Consider the following 12,680-nt stretch of genomic DNA (forward strand, 5'->3'; position numbering starts at 1 on the left):
GCTCCTTTATTGGGGGGCAGTGTCCAAGCCGGGTGGATGGGAAGAGGCAGGCCCAGACCGAATACCAGGCGGGGGCCTGTAGGGATGACGGATGAGACAGAAGGTGGTTGAAGGATGCTCTCATCTGCATGAACCAGGCCCAGGACAGGAAGGGATGTCAGCTATGGGGCCCTGAGCCAGCTCAGTGTCCAGAGGGGCCACAATTTGGTGACCAAAGTTTTTCCCACCCCAAGTGCCCTCAAGGGGGCCAAGAGGGGGCTGCCTCTTCATCCTCTTTCCCCTGAGCGTGGAATCCAGGCCTGAAGGGGGTCAGATTCTGCAGAGGCCAGACAGACAAGGCACTCAGGGTGGTGGCCCCACCTCAGCCGGGCTGAGGACCCCCCCGCACCCCGCAGAGAGCAGGCAGTGGGCAGAAGAGCAAACACTTTAATTGAGGTTGCAGCGATCCACCCCACAGCACACATGGGGGCCAGAGCAGCTCCCCCTTCTCAGAGGAAAACCAAACCGCACACGTGGCCCGGGCTCCCGCCCCCGGCCACAGAGCTGCAGGCGGGAGGCGGCCCGGGCAGTCACCTACTGGTTCTCCTCCCTGCTGGCAGCATGAGGGGACAGAGACAGGGGGCCTCAGCTGGGCTCTCAGACGCCGGGCCCAGGCCGAGTCCCACGCGGGCCAACACCCAGCCAAGAGAACCCCACAACTGGAGGTGGGGAGACGAGGTGCGGCCTACATGGAGGAGGCTGGGAGGGCCTCAGGGCCCCTGAGGCTGCCCCATGGAGGAGCGGGCAAACGGCAGCGAGGGCCACCTGGGGGGCCGTGGGGAAGCGGGTGCAGGGGCTCAGCGGGCCAGGTACTCACAGAGTCTGGTAGGTGCTCTCCTTGGCCTTGAGGAAGCGCAAGACGAAGAAGGCCACCGCCTGCAGACTCAGCACCATCACCACGCCACCGATGAAGCTGGCCCCGTCAAAGCCGGGGCTGTGGGCCTCAGGGACTGAGGGGCTCTCTGCAGGGTGGAGGCCACAGCAGGCCACTGTAGGCCAGGGGCCCGGCCCCACCCCAAAACCCGGCACAGGTCATCTGGAGGCCCCCGGTCCTCACTAGGGGAGCCTTGGGCAGCGGGCTCAGACATTCCACCCAGATTTTACGGGTGGCTGGAAAGTGCCTGGAAGCACCTGGCCCTGGCTCCGCTCCTGAGTTGCTCTGTGGCTTGATGCCTCTCACACCCTCTCTGAGCTTCCTGACTGCAGGCCCCAGATGGTAAGTGAGCTCCCTGCCTGCCTCCCTCTTCCACCAGGGCCCCACAGGGTGACAATGGATCCAGAAATTGAGCGTCCACACCCCTTTCAGCTCAGAGTCCCTCTGCACCTTGGGTCTTGAGGTTTGAAACCCAGGTGCAGATGCTGTGGTCTCCTTTCAGGACTCCCAAGTCCCAAGTCCTGGCGTCACCCAGGGTCCAGAGAGAGGTAAGGAGGAGAGCAAGACGTGGCGGCCCACACCCGACCAAGGGGATAAATGAAGACTCGATGACATGTGTCAGGGGGACTAACCAGGCTCTGAGTGCCAGGCCTGACAGTCACCTCTCCGTTAGGGCAGAGCCAGACTTACACGGCATCCCCTGACCCTTTCCCCCACCCCCGCCTCAGGGCCCACGGTTGCCAGGACGTCTAGGTGGCTCCCAGCTGTGCCGCGTTAGCCATCCACTCCCACCAGGGATTTGATTTCAGGCCCTGGGCCAGGTGCCCAGAGCAGGGCAGGGCTGGTGGTAGAAGAGCATTCTAGGGCAGTGAGAGGGGCCCAGGTGGGTGCTGGATCCATCTCCCAGAGGGTGTAGCTTGCAGAAGGGGAATCTGAGAATGTGAAGGGTGGTCCCAGCAACAGCTCATGGAGCCCCAGAGAAGGGGACTGGGGAAAGAGGAGCAGAAGGAGGAAGAAATGAGCTGCACAAGACCCAGCTGGGCTCAAGCTGGAGGAGGAGCCATCAATAATTCAGCCCCTGAGATCATGTTTCTGGCTTTAATTAACCAAGAGCCTCTTCAGCCATCCTTGCCAAGCCTGCTGACCTCCAGACCCTGAGGGGCAGTGGGAACCAAAGTGTGGGGTTCTTGCCTCTTTTCGGCTGGGACCCTGCTTTGTGACCCTCTCTGGGCCTGGAGGTTGCAGTAGGCAGTCACTGAGGACATCTCCTTGGCAACCTGACACACACCCTCAGCACCAAGCAGGTCCTGAGGGGGCCATCCTGAGTTCTCAGAACCGGGGTCAGGGAGAAGGGATGGGAACCATCATTTCTTGATCACCTTCTATACATTGGAAACTGAACGAGGTGCTATACACCCTCTCATAAAATCCTCACTTTGTGAGGTATTCTTCAACCCATTTTACAGATGTTGGAAACAGGCTCAGAGGGAGAAGTCACAGGATTGAGGTCACAGAGCATGTCAGTGCCTGAGCCCAGCTGTTTTCCCCTGCATCTCTTGTCCTTCCATTGCCCGAGATAGGACCTACCTGTTGTGACTATCTTCGGTTCATGAGTTGGGTGGTGGTGCACAGCTGAAGAGACAGGGAATCCATGATTAAACCAGACCCCTGCCACTTCCCATCAAGACCCCATCTCGGGCCCACCTGGCACACTCCGAAGCCTTAGTTCATATAGTTCCTTCCACCAGCAGAGCCCTCTCTCTCCATCTCTACCTTTAATCATCATCTGTGATGCTGCCTCCTCCAGGAAGCCCTCCCCCCTATTCCCTTCTGAACTTCCAAAGTCCTCACTATGGTTTAAAATAGAAGAGCTAGTTTCTCCATTCCCTCTACACGCTTGTCCTAGATCCTCTAGCTGCACCAATTTTCAGAGGAGGAAACGGGCCAGAGAGGGGAAGAGACTTCTCAGTGAGCTAAAGGCAGAACTGACACTGGACCCAGGTGCTCGTGGGCACAGTCTTCTCTCTGGGAGAGGCTGATTCCCTACTGGAGGCAGGCTCTGGCTGAGGACACCTCGGCCCCCTCCCCCCAACTTGACTTAGGCCAGTGGGAGCCCCCTTACCTGGACATGACTCTGAGTGGTTGTAGATGGAGCAACCTTCCTTGACCACCTCCCCTTGGGCCACGCAGTGTCCTGGTGGGAGAAGGAGCAGGGAAGCAGTTTAGGGAGCGGGGCCAAGGCTCTGGTGTTCAGAACTGGGGGCACTACCCTTGGGGAGGGCCTAACTCCATACCTGGCTCCTCCGGCCGACACTGCTCCCACACACAGCCGGAGAGGTTGTGCGCTCGGTTCCCCTCCACACAATGCTCGCAGGGCTTCAGCTGTTTGCAGGCCCCTCGGACAGCTGGCCAGATGTTCACGCGGAGCAGGGCTCCCCGCCCAAAGCCTCGAGCACCTTTACCTGGGCGTGAGGTGGATGCAACACTTGGAACCCAAGCTACCGTTTTCCTTCCCCACTACCACGGATCTCACCCCCCTGCACACATACACTCACCTGGATCCCCTAAGCCCCACCGCACGCCTGGAGTTTCCACAAACACATGGGCACACACACCTAGAAGCTCCCTGACATTCACCAGAACACCCTCCCTTTGCGTATATCAGGAGCCACCCCCATCCCATTCACCTGGGGCCGCTTCACTTCCCTACACCTGAAGTTGCCTCACACCAGGAGCCTATATAAACGGCTCCACAGACAGTCGGAGCCCCCGTCTGCCCAGCCCAGGAGCCCCGCACACAAATGAAAAGTCCCCTCCCGCTCCCCCTAAGCCCAGACTGCTCCTGGCAAGCAGCTGGGTGAAGGAAATGCGTTACCAGCCACAGCAAGCTGGGCACACAGGAGGAGGCAGCAGCAGCTGCCACACAGCGCAGCCCGTAAGGCGCGGGGTCCCGGCGCGGCCATGGGCTCGGAGGCGGAGCCTGGGGGGGTCGGGTCGGCGGAGAGCGGGTGTGGCGTGGCCCCTCTGGACAGCTCCGCCCGGGTGTGGGGAGCGAGACCAGGGCAACCTGGGCGAGGCCAGGTGGGCGTGGCCCAAACAGGGCGGGGCTAGTGACGTGACCGGGAGGGCGGGGCTTTGTTGTCTGGGGCGGTGTCCGATGGGGCGTGGTTTGTGGGCGCGGTCTGGTGGGGCGGGATTTGGGGGTCTGGGGTGGGGCTCTGGCAAAAAGGGCGGAGTCCAGAACTGTTCACAGTAGCAGGCCAGGTCCCTGGATGTCCCCTTCCCTCGTAGGATCATGAACACTGTTGCGTTATTATCCCTACTTCACAGGTGAGGAAACTGAGGCTCAGAAAAGGTGTGTGATTAGTCAGAGGTCAAAATTCTCCAAGCCAGCCTTCAGCAGTACGTGAACTGTGAACTTCCAGGTGTTCAAGCTGGATTTAGAAAAGGCAGAGGAACCAGAGATCAAATTGCCAACATCCATTGGATCATCGAAAAAGCAAGAGAGTTCCAGAAAAGCATCTACTTCTGCTTTATTGACTACGCCAAAGTCTTTGTGTGGATCACAACAAACTGTGGAAAGTTTTTCAAGAGATGGGGATACCAGACCACCTGACCTGCCTCTTGAGAAATCTGTATGCAGGTCAAGAAGCAACAGTTAGAACCGGACATGGAACAACAGACTGGTTCCAAATCGGGAAAGGAGTATGTCAACGCTGTATATTGTCACCCTGCTTATTTAACTTATATGCAGAGCACATCATGAGAAATGCTGGGCTGGATGAAGCACAGCTGGAATCCAAACTGACAGGAGAAATATCAGTAACCTCAGATACGCAGATGACACCACCCTTATGGCAGAAAGTGAAGAACTAAACAGCCTCTTGATGAAAGTGAAAGAGAAGAGTGAAAAAGTTGGCTTAAAGCTCAACATTCAGAAAACTAAAATCATGGCATCTGGTCCCATCACCTCATGGGAAATAAATGGGGAGACAGTGGAAACAGTGGCAGACTATTTTTTGGGGCTCCAAAATCACTGCAGATGGTGACTGCAACCATGAAATTAAGACGCTTGATCCTTGGAAGAAAAGTTATGACCAACCTGGACAGCATATTAAAAAGCAGAGACATTACTTTGCCAACAAAGGTCCGTCTAATCAAAGCTATGGTTTTTCCAGTAGTCATGAGAGTTGGACCATAAAGAAAGCTGAGCACCGAAGAATTGATGCTTTTGAACTGTGGTGTTGGAGAAGACTCTTGAGAGTCCCTTGGACTGCAAGGAGATCCAACCAGTCCATCCTAAAGGAAATCAATCCTGAATAGTCATTGGGAGGACTGTTGCTGAAGCTGAAACTCCAACACGTTGGCCACCTGATGGGAAGAACTGACTCATTGGAAAAGACCCTGATGCTGGGAAAGACTGAATGTGGGAGGAGAAGGGGCTGACAGAGGATTAGATGGCTGGATGGCATCACCGACTCGATGGACATGCATTTGAGTAAGCTCCGGGGGTTGGTGACGGACAGGGAGCACGGTGTGCTGCGGTCCATGGGGTCACAAAGAGCCAGACACAACTGAGTGACTGAACTGAACTGAGTCAGAGGTCTCAGAGTTAGTGGCAAAATCTAGATTTGAAGGGAGGTCACTTTCCTGATTTCTGAGCTTCTGTAGAGTTCATCCTCCAACCAGGAGGCAAGAATAGGCCCCCAGACTCTGGCAGCCTGTATCGCTTCACCTGTTGCACCCTCTTCTCTTCTGCCCCTCAGTACACTGCGTCTATCTCTGACCCACCACACACTTTGGCCAAACCAGCCATCTCATTGGTACTGGGATCGGTGGTCTTTCCGCAACCTTCCTCTCTGCCTCTTTGGGCTTTTCTCCCTCCGCAACCACTTCTCAGGTCCCTTAGAAGACAGCTCCTCTTCCACTCCGCCCCATCCTCCACTCTCCCTTTCCCCTCCCCGTCTCTCCCCTCCCCTCCCCTCCCGCTTCTCTACTTCTCCTTTTCCTCTTTCTCCCTCTTCATCGCTGGTGGCCCAGTTCAGTCCTGAGCCCTATTCCTCTCCTCTCCTGGGTCATCTCAGTCAACAAGTACCATATCTCTATCTCCAACCCAATGCTCACTCCCCAGCTGCCACACCTGTAATAATATATCTTTAGGTGGTTCAGTGGTAAAGAATCTGCCTGCAACGCAGAAGATGCGGGTTCGATCCCTGGGTCAGGAAGATCCCCTGGAGAGGGAAATGGCAACCCACTCCAGTATTCCTGCCAGGATAAATCCCATGGACAGAGGAGCCTGGCAGGCTACAGTCTGTGGGGTCGCAAAGAGTCGGACATGACTTAGGGACTGAACAGCAACAAAGCAACTATTAACGACTTACTACTAGCAGAATGTACATTCTACTAAGCGGCTTAACTTATCAGGCCTTTTCTGATGTCCACAACTACTCTCTAAACATGGGTTTTGTTATCTCCGATTTGCAGGCCTCTGGTAAAATCATTTTCCCAGGGGCACACAGTTACAATGAAGGGGGTCAGGATGTGGACTGGGATCTAGTGAGGCCAGAGGCTACTCTGCCGTCCACTGCTCCTCCTGAGGGTTCATCTGCTTCCAGGGTACCTCCACTGAGTTTGTGCCTCAGGCCCTGGAAACTGCCCAGTCCCTCTTTTCCCCTAAGGGAGGCTCCTTCCATCCCACCAGGCACCTGATTGGAAACCCTGGTCTCATCCTCACCCCCTCCCTCTGTCTTGCCCCCAGACTAAAGTCCTGCAGATCCTGCTCCTGGGTCCTGTTCCCTCAGCTTTCTTTTGCTGATCTCATACCTTCTCTCAGTCTCCAGACCTCTCCCAAGCTCACCTCTCACAGTGCAGAGCTGTCCTGAAAACGTGGATTTGACCATGAAACAAATTTCAACTCAACTTGGCTTTCATAGCCCTTTGATTCCTGTCTCTAGAAGCCTCAGAAGTCTTGTGCTCACCCCAACATCTTACCCTCTGAGAAAATAGAATAGCCTTCCTCCCAGTATGCATCTTCTTTTGTACCTCCTTGCCTTCATCTAGTAGTGGTTCTCTCTCTTGGAGGGTCCTCCTCCTCTCCTGACTACATGTGTCTGGCAAACTAATCCTTCATGACAACACTAAATGGCTACCACCTGCAGGAAGCCCTCGGTGACTGTCACGGAGCAAGGTTGAACTGCTGTGGCACTTGTCCCAGCTGGTAGATCCAAACCCATCTGCCCTCCTGCACCTAGAGCCTCACCATCTCTTGCTTTGGTGACTGCAGTGGCCTCCTGGTAGGGCTTCTGCCATAGTCTGTTCTCCACTCGGCAGCCAGAGCAATCCTTTGAAAATGTAAATCAAATCATATTTCATGTTTAAGCTCGCCGATGGCTTCCATCTCACTGCTTTCCAAGACTTACATGATCTTCCCCCTGCCCACCTCTCTGAGCTCAACTCCTACCTCTCCCCTTGGCTCCTTTGGTCCAGATACACTAGCTTCCTCTCCGTCCCTTAAACAATCAACTCTTTCCTCCTAAGACTTTCAGTTCAGTTCAGTTCATTCACTCAGTCATGTCCAACTCTTGGCGACCCCATGAACTGCAGCATGCCAGGCTTCCCTGTCCATCACCAACTCCCAGAGCTTGCTCAAACTCATGTCCATCAAGTCAGTGATGCCATCCAACCATCTCATCCTCTGTCGTCCCCTTCTCCTCCCACCTTCAATCTTTCCCAGCATCAGGGTCTTTTCCAATGAGTCAGTTCTTCGCATAAGGTGGCCAAAGTATTGGAGTTTCAGCTTCAGCATCAGTCCTTCCAATGAATATTCAGGACTGATTTCCTTTAGGATTGACTGGCTGGATCTTCTTGCAGTCCAAAGGACTCTCAAGAGTCTTCGCCAACACCACAGTTCAAAAGTATCAATTCTTCAGCGCTCAGCTTTTTTTATAGTCCAACTCTCACATCCATACATGACTACTGGAAAAAGCCATAGCTTTGACTAGATGCACCTTTGTTGGCAAAGTAATGTCTCTGCTTTTTAATATGCTGTCCAGGTTGGTCATAACTTTTCTTCCAAGGAGCAAGTGTCTTTTAATTTCATGGCTGCAGTCACCATCTGCAGTGATTTTTGAGTCCAAGAAAATAAAGTCTATCACTATTTCCATTGTTTCCCCACCTATTTGCCATGAGTGATGGGACTGGATGCCATGATCTTAGTTTTTTTAATGTTGAGTTTTAAGCCAACTTTTTCACCCTTTCAGTTTCATCAAGAGGCTGTTTAGTTCTTCTTCACTTTCTGCCATAAGGGTGGTGTCATCTGCGTATCTGAGGTTATTGATATTTCTCCCGCCAGTGTTGATTCCAGCTTGTGCTTCATCCAACCTGGTATTTCGCATGATGTGCTCTGCAGATAAGTTAAATAAGCAGGGTGATAATATACAGCCTTGACATACTCCTTTCCCGATTTGGAACCAGTCTGTTGTTCCATGTCCGGTTCTAAGTATTGCTTCTTGATCTGCATATAGATTTCTCAGGAGGCAGGTCAGGTGGTCTGGTATCCTCATCTCTCGAAGAATTTTCCACAGTTTGTTGGAAGGGCATGGTTCATGTATTGCTGAAGCCTGGCTTGGAGAATTTTGAGCATTACTTTGTTAGCGTGTGAGATGAGTGCAATTGTCCAGTAGTTTGAACATTCTTTGGCATTGCTCTTCTTTAGGATCGGAATGAAAACGGACCTTTTCCAGTCCTGTCACCACTGCTCAGTTTTCCAAATTTGCTGGCATATTGAGTGCAGCACTTTCACAGCATCATCTTTTAGGATTTGCACCTGCTGTACTCTCTCTTTGGAACTCTTCTATTCTCTTTTCCACTGACTTGCCCCTGACCTCCCTACTAAAAACAGATCTCCTGGTTATTCTACATCACAATGTCTCCTTTTCCCTTTGGAACATGTATCAGCTATGTACTTAATTACTCAGTTGTTTCCTAGTCTATAAGTAAGCTCCAGGAAGGCAGAAACCTTGTTTATCTTCATCTCCAGTTGACTCCCTGCACCCATAAAAGCTAAGCAGGTGCTTATTAAATAACCATGTTGCACCATGTTGTGACTGTGTACATGTTTGCCTATCTCACTGGTCTGTGAGACCCTCAAGGGTTTCCTACTTAATATCATATTAAGTGTTTATTGTAGATTGTCCATTTCCCCATCAGAATGGAAACACCATGAAGACGGAGATATCTGTTCATTGCTATATTCTCCATGCCCAGAACTGTGCCTGGCAAATAGTAAATACCCAATAAATAGTAACTGAATGTTGAAAATGCAGGGATATGGCCACATCATCTCTGTCTGTAGTACCTTCTCAAACCCAAGCCCAGGGGAACTGTCAGTGAATATTGGCTGAATGAATGGGTCTGTGCTAAGAATGTGTGCACTGATGATGGCCAGGTTCTTGGAGCTTGGACAGGGGTCTTGTCTGTGTGTCTCTCACACACTTCCCTCCAGAGTCTAGGCCCACAGGATTGGTGGAGGGAAAGAAAGAAGTCTTACCTGGAGGTGAGTGCTCACAGCCATCTGGTGGTCATCTGGGGAACTACAAGTATTGTCCACCTGAGTCAAACTTCACTCCAAGCCCCTTCTGGGGAGATGGTGACATCTAGGCTAGAACGAAGGCACACTGGATTTGATTCCAAGTAGAACGGCTTCAGATCCCAGCTCTGCCATTGACAATGTGATTTGGGCAAGTCGTCTGGCTTCTCTGGGCTTCACCTATGAAATGGGGGGTGTAGGATTGTTGTACGCATTGGGCTCTGGTCTGGCACCTGGCAAGTGAGAGGGGCTGGAGGGGGAAGACAGGGAAGCCGGCCTGAGGATGAGAGAAGAGGAAGGGTTGCCTTTTCCTCTAGATAGCAGATCTTTGGGGAACAGACCTGGTTGGCAGTGATGGCCTAAATTGTCCTGTTGACATGGGGCCGTTTTGGAGCATGAGAGAGTGTGCTCACATGAAAATCCATAGCCTCAGACTTTCCTGGCAGTCCAGTGGTTAAGACTCTGTGTTTCCACTACAGGGGGCGCAGGTTCAGTCCCTGGTTGAGGAAGTGAGATCCTACACGCTGCATGGCACAGCCAAAGAAACCTAAAACAAGCAAAAAAGAAACTCCACAGTCTCACTTGAGTTTCTTAGGTCTCCAGGGTTTCTCATTGTTAGAAATATCACTCCACTCCTTTCCTCTTTGGCTGGCTGAGGATCACCTCCATCATGAACCGACACCATAACTATCTGGATCAGGAAATTCTGACCAATCAACTACTTCAAGGGAAAGGTGATCATTGACATTCTTCACCCTGGAAGGGCAACTGTATCCAAGACAGAAATTTGGGGAAAACTAGCCAAAGTATACAAGACCACACCAGATGTCATCTTTATATTTGGAGTCAGAATCCATTTTGGTGGTGACAACTGGCTTGGACGTGATTTATGATTCCTTGGGTTATGCAAAGAAAAATAAACCAACACCACCCTGCAAGACATGGGCTGCCTGAGAAGAAAAAGAACTCAAGGACAGAATGAAGGAGCTCGGGGAGTCACAAAGACCAATGTTGGTGCTGGCAGAAGGAAGGATTAAAGATCCTGCGGTGACTTTATCTGTGGTGATTGTGCAGATTTTTCATGAGAGGATTAATAAACTATGGAAAATAGAAAAAGATCACTGCCACTCAGAAGAGAAAATGGTCTCTCATACATCTCCCCTCTGTATGTGTGTGTGTGTGTGTGTGTGTGTGCCACATGACTTGCAGGATCTTAGTTCCCTGACTAGGAATCGAACTTATGCCCCCTGCAGTGGAAGTGTGGAGTCCTAACCACTGGACCTCAAAGGGATTCCCTCTCATACACCCTCTCATGCCAACCTCCAGCAGCCTTCATTCCTCTCTGAGACCAACTGGACAGTTGTTGGGACTTGGCTCTGACAGGGGAGAAAGTGAACACCTGGGTTCCTGGGGGCAGTGATGTCCTTGTATTCTCTTTGATGCCCCGCTTTCCTTGACACTGTGCATGTTACTACTCCCTCTGTGTTTTCCTTCTCTTTCTCGGATGTTGCTTTTTGTCCAGTCATCCAGTCAGCAAGTATTTATTGAACACCTCCTCCATGTCAGGCTTTGTTCCCCAGCACAGACCAGAACAAAGTCTGTATCCTCGTGGAGCATATATCCTGGTGGGGCTGACATGTATTTTCTCTTAAAACAATAAATTTATAACTTCAGGAGTGCTAAGTGCTCTAAAAAATGATAAATCAAGGAAAGCAGGGAATGATGGGGTGGGAGTGGTCGTCTAGGGTAGAGGTTGGGAAAGCCTGCTCCGGAAGAAATTGACTTGGCCGCAGAGACTCTTGAATGGAGTGAAGGGGTTCTGGGCAGAGGGAACAGCCAGGCAAAGCCCAGGAGCAGGAACCTTCTCACCCACAGTCTGTATTCTCACTGGTGGGTTGCCCTGAAGCTCCTCCTCTCTGCTCCCTCCCAGCACACCCAAGCCTCCCAGGTGTCCTCCTCTTGCCAGACAGATGGGCAACCAGCACAGCCAGTGCTGACAATGTACTAGGCCCCTCCCAACAGTCCCATGCAGAAGATACTAACAAGGTCTCTATCTTTTTTCTTAACTTTATTTATTTGGCTGTACTGGGTCTTAGTTGCATCACATGGGATCTTTTTAGTTGCGGCATGCAAACTCTTTAGTTGCAGCATGTGGGATCTAGTTCCTCTGACCAGGGATCAAGCCCCAGCCCTCTGCATTGGGTGTGCGGCATCATAGCCACTGGGCCAAGTGGGAAGTCCCTGTCTCTAGAGGAAACAGGCCCAAAGAGCCAAAGGTATTCACCCAAACTAACTGCTGACCACACCACCTGCTAACCACCCCAAACTCACCATGCCCAACCTGAAGTACAGTATCTTCCCCAGCCCTGACCTCCCCATGTACCCTGCCACTGGCCCACCCCCTCCTTCTCCCTGCCCCACACTGCAGTGGTTCTGTGCTGGGAGGATAAGTGGTGGGGCCTGGGATCTGGGCCCTCACCTGGTCCCTGCCCCCCAGCTCCATCCCACAGGCCTGGTTGATTCCAATGAGGATCAGAGCTCGAGTTGGAGGGAGGAGGAGGCAGCTATTTCCCCTTGCCCAGAACTGGCCATATCTGTCATATCTGGAGAAGTCAGCTGGGAGACGTTCCCTGGGACCAGGAAGAGGTGGGGAAGGGGGAGTTCCTTCCCTGTGCCCTGCCCTGCCAGGGTGCCTGAGATGCCAGGCCCGCCCTGGGGACTGAGCTGATGGTTTTCTGCTTCCAAGTTCTTCCCGGCTCCCCGACTCCTGCTGCTTCGGGGAAGTGCACCCCCCACCCCGCTGACTTTCCAGATCCTTGAATAAATAATTCAAGTTTTGAAATCTTGCCAGGCCCACCCCTCCCTGTGCCATGAGGGCGCTATTGGGCTGACATGACTGACGTCGCCCAGCTCCTTCTGCCAGTCCGGGCATCACGAGGGCAGGACCGGTCACTGTCAGTCCAGACCCTCCACCTTGTCCGGCTCACCTGGGGGCCTGCAGTAACCAGGTATCTTCATTCCAGGACCCTATGACCCTCATCACAGCCTGGTCACTTCAGCACTTGTGACCGGGTCACGGTGACCTGAAGAACTATCCCCCAGCCCCTCCACCTTCCCTTTCCTTCACCACCACCTCATCCCTGAACCCCATCATGGCCCAGAGTCACCCTGACACTGCTA

At 52.7% G+C, this 12,680-nt stretch overlaps 1 protein-coding gene across 2 annotated transcripts; it reads right to left on the minus strand.

The window, feature by feature from the left end:
* CD164L2 (CD164 molecule like 2) lies at positions 1-3,995 on the minus strand. Of its 2 annotated transcripts, XM_043445560.1 has the most exons (6): positions 3,789-3,995; positions 3,208-3,375; positions 3,036-3,107; positions 2,501-2,545; positions 857-1,001; positions 1-316 (listed from the first exon to the last, which is right to left on the minus strand). In XM_043445560.1, exons 1-6 carry the CDS (start codon positions 3,874-3,876, stop codon positions 310-312), a joined length of 525 nt encoding a protein of 174 aa, XP_043301495.1. In that variant the 5' UTR covers positions 3,877-3,995; the 3' UTR covers positions 1-309. The 2 variants fall into 2 exon arrangements, with proteins under 2 accessions (XP_043301495.1, XP_043301496.1); XM_043445561.1 differs by lacking the exon at positions 1-316 and having other exon boundaries at positions 853-1,001.
* Positions 3,996-12,680: the final 8,685 nt, after the last annotated feature.

The sequence above is a fragment of the Cervus canadensis genome, chromosome 24, assembly GCF_019320065.1.
Source record: "Cervus canadensis isolate Bull #8, Minnesota chromosome 24, ASM1932006v1, whole genome shotgun sequence".
Classification (NCBI taxonomy): Eukaryota; Metazoa; Chordata; class Mammalia; order Artiodactyla; family Cervidae; genus Cervus; species Cervus canadensis.